Source organism: Otolemur garnettii, unplaced genomic scaffold (assembly GCF_000181295.1).
Source record: "Otolemur garnettii isolate 467f Iridium unplaced genomic scaffold, OtoGar3 scaffold00096, whole genome shotgun sequence".
Taxonomy (NCBI): Eukaryota; Metazoa; Chordata; class Mammalia; order Primates; family Galagidae; genus Otolemur; species Otolemur garnettii.
In genome coordinates, this window is record NW_003852491.1 from 6,685,908 (window position 1) to 6,706,525 (window position 20,618).

The 20,618-nt window shown below is 50.1% G+C and overlaps 2 protein-coding genes across 2 annotated transcripts; both read left to right on the top strand.

Annotated features, from left to right (window-relative positions):
• Positions 1-3,134: 3,134 nt before the first annotated feature.
• On the top strand, positions 3,135-10,498 carry MAPK3 (mitogen-activated protein kinase 3). Its single transcript, XM_003795779.3, has 9 exons — positions 3,135-3,398; positions 4,404-4,586; positions 6,679-6,868; positions 7,057-7,173; positions 7,466-7,580; positions 7,926-8,057; positions 8,225-8,334; positions 8,419-8,567; positions 9,917-10,498. The coding sequence occupies exons 1-8, from the start codon at positions 3,229-3,231 to the stop codon at positions 8,539-8,541; spliced, it is 1,140 nt and encodes a 379-aa protein (XP_003795827.1). The 5' UTR covers positions 3,135-3,228; the 3' UTR covers positions 8,542-8,567; positions 9,917-10,498.
• A 659-nt stretch (positions 10,499-11,157) lies between these two features.
• On the top strand, positions 11,158-19,993 carry GDPD3 (glycerophosphodiester phosphodiesterase domain containing 3). Its single transcript, XM_003795780.2, has 10 exons — positions 11,158-11,296; positions 11,572-11,614; positions 11,749-11,884; positions 13,184-13,229; positions 13,365-13,483; positions 13,561-13,650; positions 14,046-14,179; positions 16,655-16,714; positions 16,806-16,857; positions 19,856-19,993. Exons 1-10 carry the CDS (start codon positions 11,158-11,160, stop codon positions 19,991-19,993), a joined length of 957 nt encoding a protein of 318 aa, XP_003795828.1.
• Positions 19,994-20,618: the final 625 nt, after the last annotated feature.

Genomic DNA, 20,618 nt, shown 5'->3' on the forward strand with positions numbered 1-20,618 from the left:
GCTAAATCAAATAGGAGCTATTAGAAAAGCACTTAATAATGCAGTGAGCTGTCAGGTAGGTAATAAACTACCAGATAAGGAAAATGATTCCTAGGCTCCTTCCCCCTCTGTAAGCGTCTGCTCTTTTTTTTTTTTTTTTTAGTTAAATGTCAATGTTAATAGAATTCACTTCTCTGGCTCGGCGCCTATAGCTCAACCGGCTAAGGCGCCAGCCACGTACACCTAAGGTGGCGGGTTCGAATCCCCAGCCTGGACCCGCCAAACAACAATGACGGCTGCAACCAAAAAATAGCCGGGCGTTGTGGCGGGCGCCTGTGGTCCCAGCTACTTGGGAGGCGGAGGCAAGAGACTCGCTTGAGCCCAGGAGTTGGAGGTTGCTGTGAGCTGTAATGCCACGGCACTCTACCCAGGGGGACAGCTTGAGGCTCTGTCTCCAAAAAAAAAAAAAAAAAAAAAAAGAATTCACTTCTCATGCCTACTGTGAGAATTATAGGAGATAATGTACATGAAAGTGACTGGCACAGAACACATCCTGGATCTAGGGATCCAAGAACTCTTATCCAGCCCTCTAAGGAAATACCCACCTCAGTCACTAGAGGGGACTCTGGGTCATAATCTTTTTTTTCTTTTGAGATGGCGTCACCTTCGGTGGAGTGCCATGGAGTCACAGCTCACAGAAACCTCAAAGTCTTGGGCTGAAGTGATTATCTTGCCTCAGCCTCTCAAGTAGCTGGGACCACAGGCGCCCACCACAACGCCCACCTATTTTTTTGTTGTTGTTGTAGTTGTCATTGTTGTTTAGTCGGCCTGGGCTGGGTTCAAACCTGCTAGCCCCAGTGTATGTGGCCGGTGCTGTAACCACTGAGCTACGGGTGCTGAGCCTGGGTCACACTCCTTTAAATGAGCCTCCAGAAGCAGAAGGTGGCAGGCTCCTCTCTGCAAGCTAGTCCTTCCCCTGCTGGGAAACACGCCCACTCAGGAAACTTGGCTCCATGCTGAACTCTGGGAGAGGGTGTTTTCTCTGAGTCACCATAATCTCCCACAGTTGCAAAATGATCTGGCAGAAGTCCCTCAAGGGCTTTTACTGCTTACTGAGTAACATCCAAAGTCCTTGCCAGAATACGCATCCTTCTTCTATCTGGCTCCAACCTACCCCTCCAGCCTCAACCCCCTTCATCCTTTTTACTGCAGCCACACTGGACAGGTCATTATCTGGCCTCTGCAACTTGGCTCTAGTGCGCCTTCTCTTTGATGGTTTTCTTGAATCACAACCTTCTCCAACCCTCCTGTTATTTCAGTGACTCAAACACCTGAAACCATACCTCCAGCTCACATACCACACAATATGTCCATCTATCTTGCATCAAATTGATTTATGCATGTGCATCTTATCTCTTCAATAGATTAGAAACTCCACAAGAGGCCAGTAGGTTGTTTGTTCAGGGTAACACAGTGATTAAGTGGCAAAGATGGGATTCTAACTCGGACACACTGTTCAGAGAATTCTTGCTATTTTTTTTTTTTTGAGACAGTCTCAAGCGGTTGCCGCGAGTAAAGTGCTGTGATGTCACAGCTCACAGCAACCTCCAACCCTTGGGCTCAAGCAATTCTCTTGTCTCAGACTCCCAAGTAGCTGGGACTACAGGCACCCCCCCCCAACAATGTCCGGCTATTTTTTGGTTGTAGTTGTCATTGTTGTTTGGCAGCCAGGCTGGATTCAAACCTGCCAACTCTGGTGTATGTGGCTGGCGCCCTAGCCACTTGAGCTACAGGCACCGAGCCAAGTTCTTATTCTTAACTGAGAGAATTTGTACTCTATACAATACCTTTTCATTGGGCGGCGCCTGTGGGTCAAAAGAGTAGGGTGCCGGCCCCATATACCAGAGGTGGTGGGTTCAAACCCGACCCGGCCAAAAAAAAAAGAAAGAAAATAGCAATAGTAATAGCATTTGTTTGTTAACCAGTTTGATGAAAACATTTCAAATTGTATATAAAACCAGCACATTGTACCCCATGATTGCATTAATGTACACAGCTATGATTTAATAATAATAATAAAAGTACAATACCCTTTCATTAGCCACAAAACTTTGCAAACGGTGCCATTCAACAGTTTTTCAAATGAATAACTAAAAATATCATGGATCTAATTACCACCCCTTGAACCTACACTGACCTATGAGTTACTGGGAACCAGCAACTCAGCCTCACTACTCTGAGTTAGAATGCCTGGATGTGTTCAATTTTGATATGAGGACAATTAATGACAAGGGAAGCGGGTGAGCAGAGAGAGGAAGAAGGAGGGAGGACTGAGGAAGGGATTAGCAGAAAGAGTGACAGAGGGAGGGGGATGGGGTCTTGGTGTGTGCCACACCTTTTGGGGGCAAGACACATTGTAAGAGGGACTTTATCTAACAAATGCAATCAGTGAAACCTGATTTCTTATACCCTCAATGAGTCCCCAATAACAAATTAAAAAAAAAAAAAAGAATGCCTGGATGTGTATGTAATTATGAGCAATTTCAGAATCATAATTACTGCTTCATTTTGTCTCTTGATCTGTAATGCATTCAAGGACCTACTCCTAGCTTCTCAGGGGGAAAAACATGATTACTTACTGAAGCCTAGGAGCTGTGTGTTTTTCTGAAGCTCCCAGCTCACATCTTCACTATGAAATTAGAAAGATGGACTGGTTAGTCTCTAGGGGACCCTCCTTCAATTTTCAATTGATGATTCTGCGACTATATGGAATTAGAGCCAATGCCTCTGTTTCAGAAGACATCACTTTGGGTCTCAGCTCTGTCACTGTTACAGTGACCTGACCCAAGTGAGTTAACCTGACTCTGAGCTTCTCCATCTGTAAAACTTGATTCATTCATTCAAAAAAAATTGATCTAGGGTGAGCTAGGTCCCAGGGCTCTGGTTTGGCTCCAGCACACGTTCGCTGGGAGGCTCAGTGTAAGTCACCGGCTGGCCGGGCCCGCTGCTCTGCCAGAGAAAGGTACCTACACCCCCAAAATGAGCTGAGAGGCGCTAAAGACCGAAGACCGGGAGCGCGCGGCCCAGGTCACGTGGCGGCCGCGGGCCCGCGCGTCTGCTCCAAGGGGCGCGCGGGGGCGGAGCGGGGGCGGGGCCTGGCGCGCGCGGCCCCGCGGGTGACAGAGCGGGCGGGAAGGGGCGGGGCCTCGGGCGGGGCCGCCGGGGGCGGGAGGGAGGGGAGGAGTGGAGATGGCGGCGGCGGCGGCTCAGGGGGGCGGGGGCGGGGAGCCCCGGGGAGCCGATGGGGTCGGCCTGGGGGTCTCGGGGGAAGTAGAGATGGTGAAGGGGCAGCCGTTCGACGTGGGACCGCGCTACACGCAGCTGCAATACATTGGCGAGGGCGCCTATGGCATGGTCAGGTGAGGGGGCGTTCCAGAGGAGGGGGTTACTTAGGGGGAGGGGGCTTCGAGGGAGTCGGGGGAGAGGTGCTGAGTGCTTTCTGGGACATGGAGACTCTGAGAATCCTAAAGAGGCAGGGGACTCTGGAGGCTCGGGAGCGTCTCAGGGAGGGAGACTTTGGTGCTTTCTGGGGGAGGGGGCTTGGAGGCTTTGAACCAACCCTTCTATAATGAAGGAAGGGGCATCTGAGTGGACACGGGGGAGCTGTGGGGACCTGAGGGACCCGAGAGACACGGGGTGAGGTAAAGGTAATGAATATCCTCCGGGATGTGATATCTTTAGGGAAGAGGGGGGCAAGGGACCTTTTCTAGGGGAGAGGGTGTGTTGGATTCCCCCCGTGAGGTAGTGCCAGGGAGTTGCGGAGAGAAGAGCAGAGCTCAGGGTGGAGCAGGGCTTTGGGCCCCTTGGGAGAGGCCCAGTGAGGGATGAGGGGACCAGGAGTGCCTCCCTACATCTTCTGGGAGGGGTCACTGAGTTCTACCGGCTCCTCTGTGTGCTCTGAGCCTCTGCTCCTCCAGGATAGCCAGCTGCCCGCGCCCCTCACCCCGAGGACCGCCCTCCCTCTTTATCCGTTCTCTTCATCCCTCCTGTCAGTGCCTCCTCTCTGCATTTGCCTTATCCTCATCCACACACCTCCAAACCCTGGTCCAGTCTTGGGTTGAAGGAGCCTTTCCTGTGTAGGGCAGAGCAGGGGTCAGGACAACTGGAATGGAAGGGGGTTGAAGAGAAGGGAAGTCGGTGAGTGGTAGGCTCTTCCTCTGTTTATGAAGTCAGTGAAGGGCCGCCTGGCTGGTCCCCAGCTTTCTCCCTAGAGATCCCAGGCCTTCACAGCAGGAAGGAACCAGCATTGTTTATAACTTAGCCAAAGCTTTCTCCTGCTCCCTCCCTTCCCTGCCAAGGGCTGGGTGGGGCCTGGACTCCCCTTTTGTAAGGCTATACCAGCAACGTGTCTCTGGCCCTCTCAGCTCAGCTTATGACCATGTGCGCAAGACTCGAGTAGCCATCAAGAAGATCAGCCCCTTCGAGCATCAGACCTACTGCCAGCGCACGCTACGGGAGATACAGATCTTACTTCGATTCCGTCATGAGAATGTCATTGGCATCAGAGACATTCTGCGGGCACCCACCCTGGAAGCTATGAGAGATGTGTATCCTTCACCTTAGCCAGATGGCTGGCCAGGCACAGCTTCAGAGCTGGGCTGGGGAGCACTGTCTTTCTTTCTCTTTCCATCTTCCCTGCTACCCTCCAAAACAAATCCAGTAAAAGAAACTTTGCAGCATAGGAGAGGCCTCAGGTGAATCCAGGCTGTATGACCTTGGGCAAGTTGGTTCTCTGCTCTCTGCCTCAGTGGGGGATTGGGCAAGATGGTCTCTATGGGAGCTTTGTCTTCTGACATTTGTAGTTCTGTGACATGATCTAGCCTCTGCCCACAATCAGTTCTTGCTTAACAAACTGATGATTCTTTCCTCTCTGAGTCCCCAGACTGAAATGAAGGCAGGGAAAAAGAAAACTGCCTTTTCTTGAGGGCTTTTATTATGTGTCAGGTGCCATGTGTGTCAAGTGCTTTGACATATTTTTCCTACCTTCCAACTGCTCTATAAGATGGACCTCATCAGCTCCATTTCAAAGATGAGGAAACTGAGGCCCTGAAGCCTAAAGTCAAGTGTTTCTGCTGCTGCCTGCTTCCCTCCCCCAAGATAGGAATATGTCCTTTCTCTGGGGCGTCTCGTTCAGAGCCCCACCTAATCACCTGTAGACTTGAACCTTGCCCAGGGAGGGACAGCCCAGGCTTTGCTGCTTTCCCTTGATATTGCTTTTGTAGTTTATTTTCCACTCCTGCTCAACTCTGTTGTTAGTAGCTTCTAACACCCATCACCTCTTCCCTACCCAAGCCACTCCTGCCAGTCCCAAGGGCAGCACCCAAGGTGGAAGCATCCAAGAGTAGCAATTGGTACTACAGAATCTGCAGCGTCCACCACAACCTGGACAGGAAATCTCCATACTCACCCCCAGCTGGCCATGTGACCTTAAGCAAGTCACTGCATCTTATTGCTCCCCATCTATAAAACAGTAGATTTGGTCAAGATGTTCCTTAAAAACCTTTTTAAGACTAATTCTAAAAGACAGTCCTGCTGGGCCTGTGGCTCATGAGTGTAATCCTGACACTCTGGGAAGCTGAGGTGGGTGGATCACCCAAGCTGAGGAGTTCAAGACCAGCAAGAGCAAGAGTAGAACCCAGTCTCTACTAAAAATAGAAAAGCTAGCCAGGCATTGTAATGGATAGCTGTAGTCCCAGCTACTTGGGAGGCTGAGGCCAGAGGATCGCTTGAGCCCAACCAAGAGTCTGAGGTTGTTGTGAGCTACGATGATACCATGGCTCTCTAGCCAGGGCAACAGAGTGAGATTCTGTCTCAAAAAAAAAAAAAAGGTAAATAAAAGATAGTCCTGACTTAATCTTCCAGAGACAAGCCAAATGGCATTTATTTATTTATTTATGTTTAATCTTTGTTTTATCTTCAAATATGAAAAGACACTTACTCCCCCATCTCCTGAGGTATGGCCAAGCATTCTTCCTTGAGTAGGAGTTTGCAGTTGGGAATGTCTCCTTATTTTTCTTGCACAAACCATTCCCATAAGGCAGGCACTTTATTTTTAAGCAAACATTAATTGCACGCCAGATGGTGTTCATGCATTATCTCATTTAACTCCCTCCACAGCCATGTGACTCAGGCATTTATATTTGCAATAATAGTTCATGTTTGCTGAGCACACACAACATGCCAAGCACTGGGCTAACAGCTTAAACGTGGGTCACCTCAACTAGTCTTCACAAGTACCCTCTGAAGAACAATTGTTTACTCTGCTTCCCAGAAGAGGACATCAAGGCATATACAGGTTGAGGTCATAAAGCCAGTGAGTAGTAGAATAGGAATTTCAGACACCAGCAGGTTCACTTCTGAGCTTCTGCTCTTAACTATGAAGTTTTCCTGTTTCCCATTGTTTATTATTATTCCCATCTCCCCAGTAGGGAAACTGAGGCCATAGAATGAAGTGCCTTGCTGCAGACCTCCAGCTGAGACACCACAGAGGCTCTGAGTTTTGCTGCTAAGCATGGCCCTTGCCCAGCTCATGATACAGGTTGGACAGAGGGGATATGCAGACTAGTTGCCAGGGCCCATTTTCCTTAACTGAGTGCCGCTTGCTACCCCCTATGTGGGGGTCTCCGGAGCCATGCTCAGCTACATTGTGCAGGACCTGATGGAGACAGACCTATACAAGTTACTCAAAAGCCAGCAGCTGAGCAACGATCACATCTGCTACTTCCTCTACCAGATCCTGCGGGGCCTCAAGTATATCCACTCAGCCAATGTGCTCCACCGAGATCTAAAGCCCTCTAACCTGCTCATCAACACCACCTGTGACCTTAAGGTCAGAAGTTGGGCACTTATCCTCTCTTCCCCTAGGGTTTGGGGCTTCCAGGTGACCAGACCAGTAGGAGCCTCAGGCAGGTGAACATTGCAAGTAAGGGGAACAGTGTGGGCAAAAGCAAGGCAGTGTGACCACCTGGGCCATGGAAACCTTAAGCCTGGAGCTCAACACCCTGTGTCTGATTCCAGATCTGCGATTTCGGCCTGGCCCGGATTGCTGATCCTGAGCATGACCACACTGGCTTTCTGACTGAGTATGTGGCTACACGCTGGTACCGAGCCCCAGAGATCATGCTGAACTCCAAGGTAGGAAAGCTCTCCACCCATGAAAGAAAAGTGGAAGCCAGCTCCCAGGAAACTCTGAAGCCACCTCTGAGCTACACACTAACTTCCATGATGTAGTAGGTTCACCCTGTGGGCCTTGTCTCTTCCCTCTGGCCCTTGGGCTATGGAAGGAAGCTGAGCATTGGGTCCTCTAGGCCTCTGCCTACTGCCTCTCTGGCTGCTGTTAGATCTAGTTTGGAGCTGGTGGGTTGGCCCAGACAATAGGATCCTGTTGAGGCTGGCCTAGGAACCCACCATTTTCTCTTCCACCCAGGGCTACACCAAGTCCATCGATATCTGGTCTGTGGGCTGCATTCTGGCTGAGATGCTCTCTAACCGGCCCATCTTCCCTGGCAAGCACTACCTGGATCAGCTTAACCACATTCTGGGTGAGGGGGCCTGGCTAACTGGGGTGGAGGGCATTAGCTTATCTGAGGTGAGATTTCTTAAGTGTCAGAATTAGGGGTACCACCACATGTGGCCCCTCTAGCATTCCATAGTATTTTGGTGAGGTATAGGTACTATATTGGATAGATGGGAAAAACAAGGCTAATCCCCCCACCTAAGGAAGCACTAGAGCCAGGATTTGAGCTAGGTCTGCCTGAATCCACCCCTTTCACTCTTACTGTGAGAGACAGGAATGAGTTGCTGAGCTGGAGCTCTTGTTTCAACCTCTTACCTGTCCTATTCCCAGAAGAAGGAGATCTTTGACCAAGTCACCCTCTTATCCACAGGCATTCTGGGCTCCCCATCCCAAGAGGACCTAAATTGTGTCATCAACATGAAGGCCCGAAACTACCTACAGTCTCTGCCCTCCAAGACCAAGGTGGCCTGGGCCAAACTTTTTCCCAAGTCAGACTCCAAAGGTGATTGAGACAAGGGGGCTGGTATGGGATAAACACTGGGTGGAGAGAAGAGTGCATGAGCCCAGCAGCCACCTGAGGAGATAGGTCTCTGGGCACAGAGATGAAAAACAATGTTTCTAGAAGCTCCTCTGGCCTTCCCTTTGACCCTGACTCCTGTCCTCCCTTAGCCCTTGACCTGCTGGACCGGATGTTAACTTTCAACCCCAACAAACGGATCACAGTGGAGGAAGCACTGGCTCACCCCTACCTAGAGCAGTACTACGATCCAACAGATGAGGTGGGCCAGCCCCCAGCAGCTGGGCGTGGGAGAGCAGGCCTGCCTACATGCCTACCTTAGACCTCACTGTCTTTGCCACCCCAGCCAGTGGCTGAGGAGCCCTTCACCTTTGATATGGAGCTGGATGATCTACCCAAGGAGCGGCTGAAGGAGCTCATCTTCCAGGAGACAGCCCGCTTCCAGCCTGGGGGGCTGGAGGCCCCATAACTTAGATGGCCTGCCCTCTGGGCCTGGTGAGTTTTCCCACTGCCTACACACAGACTCACTGACACCAGTGTCCCAGACATGCTTCTATGCATAAGCTTGTGCCATACCTGTGAACCACATGTGTGATAGTAACAGAAGACCCCAGGGCTCACCCAGGCTCAGAGTCGTGGCCCATCCAGTCCTCCATCCCCAAATATCTCCTAGCTGTCAACACCCTGCATCCTCCAACCCCAGTAGCCATTCCTGAACCCCAGAGATCACTGAGGGTACCAGTCACCCATCTAAGGAGCATAGCCAGGCTTTGGCTCTCCTAGTGTGGGCAGAAGCAGGTGGAACCATCCTGACCCAGGTGCCAGGCCTTCTCCCACTGGCTGCTCAGGTCAGCAGTTCACACAGCTGTGGGGGACCCCACCAGGCCTGCCCTCCACCCACACTGCCCTCCTTCCCTCCTCCAATCTCTTCCTATCTTTGCTGAGCTGCCATCTGGTAGAAAAAAGGCAGACACACCTGGACTCAAATTCCAGTTCTACCACTGAATATCACTGTGTGATATTGTGTAAGACACTTCACCTTTCTACATCTCCATTTCCTGAAAACAGTTCTAGTAATGAGAACAAGCATGGATAGAACTCTAAGCATTGTTCTAAGAGGTTTATGCATATTAATTCATTTAATCTTTATAGCATTACCTTGAGATAGGTACTATTATGTCCACTGGCTAGGTACAGTGGCTCACACCTGTAATCCCAGCACTTTGGGAGGCCAAGGCTGGTGGATTGCCTGAGCTCACAGGTTCAAGACCTGCCTGAACCAGAGTGAGACCTCGTCTCTAAAAATAGCTGGATGTTGTGGTGGGCCCCTGTAGTCCCAGCTACTCAGGAGGCTGAGGCAAGAGAATCGCTTGAGTCCAAGAGTTTGAGGTTGCTGTGAGGTATGAAACCATGGCACTCTACTGAGGGCAACAAAGTGAGACTCTGTCTCAAAAAAAGAAAAAAAAAATTAGCCAGGTGTGCTGGTACATGCCTGTAGTTCCAGCTACTTGGGAAGCTGAAATTGGAGGATCACTTGAGCCCAGGAGTTTGAGGTTGCTGTGAGCTATGATAATGTCACTGCACTCTAGCCTGGTCAGCAGAGCAAGACCCATCCCTAAGAAAGAAAAAAAATATATGTATGTAATATTACATATATTGTATATAACATGTATATATATTATATGTTATAAATATATAAGTATATAATTATCTCCATTTACAGATAAGGAAACTGAGATATATCCTACACAACTGTGAGGATAAAATGAGAGATGTTGAGGTCAGGGCTCTATCAAGTGTTTTCATGGGTACTAACAATTCCTTTCCTGCTTGTCTTCTTTTAGGTCCTGCCTCCTGCCTACCCTTCTCCTGCCAGACTGTTAGAAATGGACACTGTGCCCAGCCCAGACCCTGGCAGCCCAGGCCAGGGCAGAGGGTGGACCTGGCCACCTTCCCTCCCTTTGTTTAGGCCTCCTGCTTTAAGCAGGCCAAAGTGTCCCTCACTTCTCTTCCCCTGGGGCCCAAGGGGCTCAAGTGGCCCCAAAGCAAATCTCCCTGTTCTGCTTTGCTTCCACCTACCCTAGCTATCCCAGTCTCTGGTAGTTCTGGGATAGAAGGGCTCTGGCTGCCCCAGGACCCACTGTGGGGTGGGGACACTGACTAGGAATGCAGGGAAAGCCCTGCTTTACTCATCTCATTAAAACCCACCTCGTTTCCTCGAAGACCTAAGTCTCAAGGGCTAGTATCCCTGAGGAATAGGGCCAGGCCCAAACCCCCTCCCCTCAAAGCTGCCACATTTAACACCCTTGCTGCTTCTGTGTGTGGGTGAGCGGAAGTGAAGCTAGGGGCACGTGGAGTGCCCAGTGCCCCCTGCCCACCTCCCTGTGCCTGTATCTAATATATAAATATAGAGATGTGTATATGGATGGCCTTGGCTCTGTCTGTGTTCGCCGATACCCCAGCCCTAACCAGTGCTGCTTTGAGAACTGACTTCTACAATCCAGCTACTGCCCAGCTTTGGCTGGTTGTGGCCCTGGTGCTGTTAGGCTCCTAGCTGGCTAAGTGTTGAGGATGGAAGCTCCAGTTTCCTGGAAAGAGTGGGGTGGGGTCAGTTTCCCCCTTAGTCACTGTCCTCTCCCCTTTCTCATGGCTTCCTGTCTAACTGGCTGGGGGTGATTTGGAGGTGATTCAGGGGTACCCTACACACCCCCAGATTCTCTGGAATAGCAAGAGGTAGGTGTGTTATATACCATAACCACAAGCACCAGTGGGCATGGGGAAGGCCATAACAGACCTGGTGATGGGGGACTTCTTTCCTGCCATGTGGCCCAGGATGGAGGGATGCTGGGGTCTGTGAAGGGCCTGGGGATGTGAGAGCCAGGGCTGCCTGTCTCTTCTGCTTCTGTCCTCACTCCAGCTGAGCCCTGCAGTCTGGCCTTTGGCCAGCAGCAGGCTCAGCAGGTCCCAGGGGCGTGGTGATGGCCAGTGGAAGAGCCGGCCCATACCAGCTAGGCAGGCAGTGAGGAGTATAGTCCTCCTTGGAGATAGCTGAGCTTGCGGCTACAGGAGCCACAGGAGTACAGCCATGAGCCCCCTGCTGTACTACGCCCTGCCTGCCCTGGGTGGCTATGTCATGCTGTCCATCTTCTTCCTGCGCCGGCCTCGCCTACTGCATAAGCCCTGGGTTCCAACCTATCGTGTCTGCCTGGGGGCCCACCGAGGAGGTGAGCCAGGTGGGGGGGGGGGGGTTTGGCAGTGATGGGGTGGAGTGAGGCCAAGGTGGACAACAAAGAGGGGTTGGTCCACGGGCAGGATGCCAGAAACAGGGTGAGGAAGAAAGCAGCAGGGTGAAGGTGACACAGCAAGGGATGGATGGGGAGGGAGAGTCTGGCTTAACCAGCACTTACTAGGAAAAGGAGGCTTTAAGGACAGCAGGGAGAGGAAGCATGGGTGACCAGGCTAGGCCAGGCTCTGAGGTCACCCTAGCTACCCCATACAGGATCTGGAGAGCGACTGGAGAGTACCATGGAAGCCATGGAAAAGTGAGTGCATCTGTCCCGGCTAAGTTGTGCTGGATCATACCAAGGGGTCCTGTGACTGGAGCCCTCTGTTCCCCCTGCCTCTCCCTACCACAGCCCATCTGGGTTCCCCACCCTGCTGACCTTTGCTCCCATAGTGCCATAGCCCAGCGAGCTGACCTCCTAGAGCTTGACTGCCACCTGACAAAGGACGGCGTTGTGGTGGTATCACATGATGAGAACCTGTCCCGCCAGTCAGGCCTGAATAGGGATATAAGCAGCCTGGACTTTGAGGTGGGCATTTCCTTGACTCCTATCCCAACCCAGAGAGTTGCCACATTTCCACATGTGCCTCTAGAGCCGTGTTTTTCAGCCCTTTTTTATCTGACGGCACACTTGAACCTACAGTTTAACATCTATGGCACACTTAAATTATGTTGATCAAAAAAGGGGGGGGCAGGTGTGCGGTGGCTCACACCTGTAATCCTAGCACTCTGGGAGGCCAAGGCAGGTAGATTGCTTGAGCTCATGAGTTTGAGACCAGACAGAGCAAGAGTGAGACCCTGTCTCTACTAAAAATAGAAAAACTGAGGCAAGAGGATCGCTTGAGCCCAAGAGTTAAGAGGTTGCTATGAGCTATGATGGTGCCATGGCACTCTACCCAGGGTGACAGCTTGAGATTCTGTCTCAAAAAAAAAAAAAAAAAGTAAAAAAAAATATGCTTATTAGATTATTTCTTTCAAAAATAATCTAATTTGGGGGCAGCGCCTGTGGCTCAAGGAGTAGGGCGCCATCCCCATATACTGGGGGTGGTGGGTTCAAGCCTAGCCCAGGCCAAAACTGCAAATAAATAAATAAATAAATAAAAATAAAATGCAAAAAAAAATAATAATCCAATTAATGGTCTTTAAATTTTTTTCATGGCACACTACTGTGCCGCAGCACACCAGTTGAAAATCACTGCTCGGGCAGTGCCTGTGGCTCAGTGAGTAGGGTGCCGGCCCCATATACTGAGGATGGTGGGATCAAACCCAACCCTGGCCAAACTGCAACAAAAAATAGCCAGGCATTGTGGCAGGTGCTTGTGGTCTCAACTATTCATGAGGCTGAGGCGAGAGAATCGCCTAAGCCCAGGGGTTGGAGGTTGCTGTGAGCTGTGACACCACAGCACTCTACTGAGGGCCATAAAGTGAGACTCTGTCTCTAAAAACAAACAAACAAAAAAAACACATGGCTCCAGTGCCCGTGGCTCAAGCCGCTAAGGCACCAGCCACATACACCTGAGCTGGCGAGTTTGAATCTAGCCCCGGCCCACCAAACAACAATGATGGTTGCAACCAAAAAAATATATAGCCAGACTTTGTGGCAGGCACCTGTAGTCCCACCTACTTTGGAGGCAGAGGCAGGAGAATCACTTGAGCCCAGGAGTTGCAGGTTGCTGTGAGCCGTGATGCCACAGTACTCTACCCAGGGCAACAGCTTGAGGTTCTATCTCAAAAAAAAGGAAAATACAGTTCCTCATGTTGTGGAACTATAAAAAAAAAGAAAGAAAGAAAATCACTGCTCTAGTGATATGCTTCCTGCCCTCCACAGGACCTGCCCCTGTATAAGGAAGAGCTGGAGATTTATTTCTCACCAGGTGAGAGCAAGGGCTGTGAGCCCTGCCTGAGCTGGGTACCTTCCCCAAACCCCTTCCTTGGTTTCCCACCCCCACCCCACCAATCCTTTGATCCTTCCTCCCACAACCCCCCCCCCACACACACACACTTGCCAGGCCACTTTGCTCAGGGGTCAGACCGGGACATGGTGAGTCTGGAGGATACTTTCCAGAAGTTCCCAAGGATGCCTATGAGCTTGGAGATCAAAGAGGAAAATGAAGAACTCATTCATAAGGTGGGGCTGCAGGCAGGGGAGGGCAATGGCCCAGCCAGAGAAAGACCTGGCTTCCTCTCACCTCTATCTCCTTCTAGACAGCTAGCCTGGTGAGGCGCTTTGACCGCAATGAAATCACCATTTGGGCCTCAGAGAAGAGCTCAATCATGAAGAAATGCAAGACCGCTGTGAGTCCCTGTTCCCTTTTTTTTTTTGGCCGGAGCTGGGTTTGAACCTGCCAACTCCAGTATATGGGGCCCATGCTCTACTTCTTGAGCCACGGGCCCCGCCCCCTGTTCCCTTCTTGATCCAGGGTTCCCTCCTCCCAGCAGCCAGTTTCCTGAGGGGCCTGAGCTAGAGAGGTCTGGAAGGGTTCTGGTGGAACTGGCCCTTGAGCAGGGTCTCCCAGGGTAGGATGTGGAGAGGTAGCAGGCACTGAACACTGGACCAAGATGTGACTCTGATCATGCAGGTTGTAGGACCTCCTGAACATCAGCCACCACTCCCCCTGGAGCTCCCCAGAGCTCCTCTCTGCTTCCCCAAGAGCAGATTATCCCTTTCTCACCCTCTTTGTGCCCCCTAGAACCCTGAGATGCCAATGTCCTTTACGATAACCAGAGGACTCTGGGTGCTGCTACTCTATTACCTGGGGCTGCTGCCTTTCATCCCCCTCCCGGAGAAGTTCTTCTTCTGCTTCCTGCCCACCATCATCAACAGGTACGGGGTTGGGCAGGACCTCAGGCAGACACACCCTACCTCAAGCCCATGGTTCAGGGATCAATGGGGGAGGAACCCTGTCTCCTCAGCTCCCTGATCCCCTCTAAGGTAACCTGCAAGGCCTTTTGAAGACAGTGGTTCTCCCTTGGCATTTGTGACTACATGTGCAATTATAGGCAGATGTATATTGATATACCCTTTCAAGATAAAGCATTCATTTATTCATTCAAATTCATCCAATATATTTATTGAATGTCTCCTCTGTTCTAGTACATAAATTATACCAGTAAATAAGACCAATGTGGGTGGGGTGAAGCCCCTGGTGAGCTTATAGTCTGGCTGGAGAGACAGGTAATAATTTTTTATTGTATAGGTGGTGCTGTGGCTCAGAGGAGTAAGGTTCCTCCATATGCTGGAGGTGGTGGGTTCAAATCCAGCCCTGGCCAAAACTGCAAAATAATAATTCTTTATAGCATAGCTCTAAATTTTCAGAAGGAAAAGGTGAGTCCAGATGTGATGGCTCACACCTGTAATCCTAGCACTCTGGGAGGCTGAGGTAGGTGGATTGCTTAAGTTCAAGAGTTGGGGACCAGCCTGAGCAAGAGCAAGACCCCATCTCTAAAAGTAATCAGCATAGTGGTGGACACCTGTGGTCTCAGCTACTTGGGAGGCTGAGGCAAGAGGATTACTTGAGGCCAAGAGTTTGAGGTTGCTGTGAGCTATGATGCTACACCACTTTACCAAGAGTGACAAAATGAAACTCTGTCTCAAAAAAAAAAAGGGAAAGATGAACCTTCTTCTGCAGGGAAACAGGGATTAACAAAGTAACAGCTGGGAAAAGTATCAGAAATTTGGATACTTCCCTAGCTCACAGGCCTGCCCCTCCCCCCTTTTGCGGTCTAACAACTTCTCTGTGGGGGTCCCCAAGGCTCTCTGCTCCCCACTGTTGTCCTGACTGAAGCTCCCACCTAACCACAACAATCCCTTATTACAAAGAGATCATTATACTACAACTTTTTTTTTTTTTTTTTGAGAGAAGGTCTCACTGTCACCCAGGCTCACTGCAACCTCATATTACTCGCCTCTAGTGCTCCTCCTGCATCCCCACACCTGGCTAAGTTTCTTTTTTTTTCTTTTTGAGACAAGCATCTCAGTATGTTGCCCCAGGCTAAAGTGCTGCAGTGTCAGCCTATCTCAAAGCAACCTCAAACTCCTGAATTCAAGTGATCCTTTTATACTGCCCATACCACGATGCCTAGCAGGGTCTCTCTCTCTCTTTTTTTTTTTTTGAGACAGAGCCTCAAGCTGTCCCCCTGGAGAGTGCTGTAGTATCACAGCTCATAGCAACCTCAAACTCCTGGGCTCAAGCGAGTCTCCTGCCTCCGCCTCCCAGGTAGCTGGGACCACAAGGCACCCGCCACAACGCCTGGCAATTTTTTTGGTTGCAGCCGTCATTGTTATTTGGCGGGCCTGGGCTGGATTCGAACCCGCCACCTTAGGTGTATGTGGCTGGTGCCTTTGCCACTTGAGCCACAGGTGCTGAGCCTGGGGTCTCTCTTTTGTTCAGCCTGGTCTTGAACTTCTGAGTTCAAGCAATCCTCCTGCCTTGACCTCTCAGAGTGCTAAGATTTCAGGCATGAGCCACCGCGCCTGGCCTCATACCTAGCTAATTACAAATTTTTTTTTGTAGAGACAGATTTTTATTATGTTGCCCAGGCTGGTCTCAAACTCTGGGCTTAAGCAATCCTCCTGCTTGGGCCTCCCAAAGAGCTGAGATTACAGGTGTGAGCCACTGTGCCCAGCCAACATAACTTTTTATACAGGGTGTGTAAAATGTTTTTACATCTTTTGATTTCTTTGACCTTTCCCTTGCAGCACCTCCAAGATGGGAGGCTGAAGCAAGAGGTGTGGGAACTAGATTCCCCATAGCACCCCCTGGAGATTCTGAGATTCAGAGAGGTTCTGTAATTTACCCAAGGTCACATGGCTAGAAGTATAGAGTCTGAGTTTGCCCTGGATCTGCCTCCAGCCTGCAGTGGGACCCTATAAAGGGCCTCTAAAGTCAACCCTGGAGTGGGATGATTAGGGGAGTAGCTAACCCAGTAAATGCTGTCTGGTCTCAAACAGCTGTCTACGCCCACCCAAGAGGACCTCTAGACTGGGTATCCAGCTTTGGTGCTGACTCTGGCCGCACTACTGCTTTGCTTTGTGACTGGCAAGTCTCTAAGACTTGGTTTCCTTATCTGTAAAGTGGCAAGGGGAGGGACACATCCTCAAAGCACAGATATCAGAGTAGGATCTTACTGAACAATGGATGAATTGTTCATTTGAGCAACTGCAAAGTTTCCTCTAGAGGGGGTGGGGTGACACTGGTCATGGGGTCCTATCACACCTCCCATGACAGAGGCTTAACCAAAGGGCTGACCCTTCTCCTCCCCACCTCTTTTCTTTCCCAACCCTGGCTTTCTCTTACAGGACCTATTTCCCATTTTCCTGCTCTGGGCTGAACCAGCTGGCAGCAGTGATTTCAAAATGGTAAGCTGAGCAAGAAGGTTGGATGGAGAATTCCTTAGATACCTCTGTCCCTTCTCATTATCACCTTTGTCACTCCCACCCCACCCTGCAGGATCATCATGAGGAAGAGTCTAATCCGCCACTTGGAGGAGCGTGGGGTGCAGGTGAGGGCTTGACTGCCACTCCTGCAGCAAGTAGGCCTAGCAGCAGGGTCCAGTCACATTCTGCCACTAACTAGCTGGATCACTTAGACAGGTTACCTCAACATCTGAGTCTCAGTTTCTTCCTCTGCAAGATGGGGAGGATGCTATATTGAACTCTTTTGGATATGTAACTGGTATTCAGTAGGGGTGTGATAAATGTTAGCCACAGTGAGGAAGAGGATGTATTGAACCTATTATCCTAATCCCTGATGCAGGGCTGGGGAAGGAACAGAGGCGAGAGAACCTAAGCCCAGCCTGGCCCCCTCCCCTGAGCATCATCTTTGACCAGGTCATTTAATTAGCAAAGCTTTAATGAGGATATTCCAGGCACTGTGATACTGAGGATGGGAGCTTTCCATCAAGGGCCAGGGGAAGAAATGAAGTAGGCCATTGGAAAAGCTGCAAATAGACAGAAAGGAAATAGAGTGCTGTGGCCAAAGGGCCTGGGGCCTTCAGGAAGAAGTCAGGTGTGAGCAGCCATACCAAAGGAAGGAAGCGGCTCTAGGAGAAGTTAAACCATCTCAGCCAGGAGGTCTAGCATGTGTGACAGCTGCAGGTGCTGAGAGGATCCTTTAGGTAGCAGCCTGGAGGAAGTGGAGCTAAACAAGGCAGCAGAGGCTAAGGCTGGCTATGGACCTCAGTGAAGAGTATGGACTTTAGTCTAAAGGGAAGGGAAGCTTTTAAGTCTGAAGCAGCAGAAAGAACCAATTCAGTTGAGGTTTGATGAGTGAACAAAACATGGAGAAGAGATTGTGGGGACCATCATGGAAGCAGACAGCCTCATTAGCAAGCTGATCCTGCCACAGATAGGACTTGGCTCAGGCAGCAGCAGCAGGAATGGATGGTCTAGCAGAAGCCAGGACTTAGCTGCTGATTGGCTGTTGGGGGGCAGTGTGGTATGGTATGATAGAGCTCTTCCCAGGCAGCTTTCTCACTCCTCACATCTTTACCACAAAGGTGAAAGGTGGGCTCGGCGCCTGTGGCTCAAGTGGCTAAGGCGCCAGCCACATACACCTAAGGTGGCGGGTTCGAATCCCCAGCCCGGGCCCGCCAAACACCAATGATGGCTGCAATCAAAAAATGGCCGGCGTTGTGGCGGGCGCCTGTAGTCCCAGCTACTTGGGAGGCTGAGGCAGGAGACTCGCTTGAGCCCAGGAGTTGGAGGTTGCTGTGAGCGTGATGCCATGGCACTCTACCCAGGGGGATAGCTTGAGTCTCCGTCTCAAAAAAAAAAAAAAAAAAGGGGAAAGGTGAAATACCACTGTCATTTGTAAAAATAAGAATTGAAGCTGGCCACAGTAGCTCATGCCTGTAATCTCTACACTTTGGTAGGTTGAGGCAAGGGATTACTTGAAGTCAGGAGTTGAAGATCAACCTAAGCAAGAGCAAGACCCCATCTCTACAAAAAATAGAAAAATTAGCTGGGTGTGGTAGCACATACTTGTAGTCCCAGCTATTTGGGAGGCTCAGGAAGAAGGATTGTGCGAACCTATTGTGTTTCCCCGAAAATAAGACACTGTCTTATATTTATTTTTTCTCAAGAAGACACACTAGCACTTATTTTCAGGTGATGTCTTATTTTTATTAAGTATAATACAACAATCTACATTTATTCAAATACAGTTAAGTCATCTTCTTCTGGAACCTGACAGGGGGAGCCGACCTTGTTGGTGGGGCTGGCGCTAGTGATGCGTGAACTCCTTTCCCCTAGCTGTTCACATGTGTGCAATAGGATGCCTGCAACTGTGGTTATCACACGCACACCAGTGCAAGTGTGAACAAACGGGCTCAGAGAAAGGAACTGTGGCAGATGAAAGGTATTCCAGTCTTCCTTACCACTCCACGCTGAAATGCATGGCGTGGCTATGCAGATATGCCCATCACTAGGTCTTATTATCAGGGTAGGGCTTATATTTAACAAATGCATAGAAATCCTGCTAGGGCTTATTTTTGGGGTAGGTCTTATTTTCGGGGAAACACAGTAGGAGTTTAAGGTTGCAGTGAGCTATGATAACACTATTGCATTCTAGTCCAGGTGACAGAGTAAGACTCTGTCTCAAAAAAAAAAAAAGGTCCAGGGAACTTCGTCTGGGATTAAAATACCATCTCTACCTACCTCACTGCCCATAGGAAAGGACTCAGGAACGCAGGGAAGGCACAGAACAGTAGGAGATGGAGCAGGCTGGGAGGTACTGATATGTTGGTAAATGTTCAACATCCGGTTCTCCAGAAGGGAAAATAAAAGCCCTGATTTGAGCATTAATTTTTCCTATTGGCCAATTTCAGGCTAACATGAACTCACTAAATGCAGAATGGGAAGAGACATGCGTTAGTACACCATTCCACAATAGTTCTTTCTTTTTTTTTTTTTTTTTTTTGAGACAGAGCCTCAAGCTGTCCCCCTGGGTAGAGTGCCGTGGCATTACAGCTCACAGCAACCTCCAACTCCTGGGCTCAAGCGAGTCTCCTGCCTCCGCCTCCCAAGCAGCTGGGACCACAGGCGCCCGCCATAACGCCCGGCTATTTTTTTTTTGGTTGCAGCCATCATTGTTGTTTGGCGGGTCCGGGCTGGGGATTCGAACCCGCCACCTTAGGTGTACATGGCTGGCGCCTTAGCCAGTTGAGCTATAGGCGCTGAGCCCACAATAGTTCTTTCTTACAGCTTCAACAGACAAAAACATAGTGAATAGTAAAATGTAGTAAAATGATTAGGAAGTGATATGTTTTTAGTATTTATTAGCTTTGTTTTAAATATAAGTTTACATATAAGTTAATTTTTAATAATGGCTGGGTTTAATAACCTCTTTACAAAATTCCTGAAAATTGAACAATCAGCCCCAGCATACCACTGTTGGGAGGAGTACTCCTACTGTCTAGTTGTAAGGGGACGTTCCAAGTAGAACTGTTTGGAAACTATAAGCCCCCCGGTGCCCCTCCCCATTCTGCCCCCCTCCTTTAGGTGATCTTTTGGTGCCTTAATGAAGAGTCAGATTTTGAAGTGGCCTTCAGCCTGGGAGCCACTGGCGTCATGACTGATTATCCCACAGCCCTGCGGCACTACCTGGACAACCGTAGACTAGCTGCCCGGGCCTCATAAGTCCACAGGCCCTCACCCTCTCCTCTGTATCTCTTCTTGAAAAATAAATATTTGCTTTTCAGTTATATCGTTGTGCTTGGGGTAAGGGGTGGGGGTCATCCTGGATGGAAACTACAAGGATGGAGAGGCCAGAGCCCAGAGCCCTTATGAGCTTGATCCACTGGTTCCACTACATTCCAGACCCAGAATGGTACCACACCCTGTGTCAGCCTGACCTCCACTTTCCACAGGAATGTCCCTTCCAGAGCCAACCCTGGTGTCCTGGTCTTTAGCCCTTTGAGAGCCACAGGTAATGGTTCCATTTCTCTGAGGCCATCAAGAGCCCCAGGCACATGGCCAGGGACTTGACTTCTCCCATGTCTGCTCCCTATGGGCCTCCTCACTGGGCTATAGAGGGTGGGCTTAGGTGAAAGGCCTCTAACCTTCCACTCCCAGGTCTCAAGAAGCTCCCTGAATCCCTATGCTCTCTGAAGCCCTGGTACCTCATTCATTTAATGAATCATATATTCACAATTCAGAAACATCTGAGTGTCTGCTCTAGGTGAGACTGGGACTACTGGGGCGAACAAGACAAGCCCAAGTATGGCAGATGCATTCTTAAACATACTTTCTTTTTTTTTTTTTT

Bases quoted from the DNA above. Each gene is read 5' to 3' on its own strand.
- MAPK3 (XM_003795779.3), top strand. From the start codon at position 3,229: ATGGCGGCGGCGGCGGCTCAGGGGGGCGGGGGCGGGGAGCCCCGGGGA. The intron at 7,174-7,465 runs GTAGGAAAGCTC...TCTTCCACCCAG, and splicing joins AGATCATGCTGAACTCCAAG to GGCTACACCAAGTCCATCGA. The intron at 8,335-8,418 runs GTGGGCCAGCCC...TTGCCACCCCAG, and splicing joins ACTACGATCCAACAGATGAG to CCAGTGGCTGAGGAGCCCTT.
- GDPD3 (XM_003795780.2), top strand. From the start codon at position 11,158: ATGAGCCCCCTGCTGTACTACGCCCTGCCTGCCCTGGGTGGCTATGTC. The intron at 13,484-13,560 runs GTGGGGCTGCAG...ATCTCCTTCTAG, and splicing joins ATGAAGAACTCATTCATAAG to ACAGCTAGCCTGGTGAGGCG. The intron at 16,858-19,855 runs GTGAGGGCTTGA...CCCCTCCTTTAG, and splicing joins TGGAGGAGCGTGGGGTGCAG to GTGATCTTTTGGTGCCTTAA.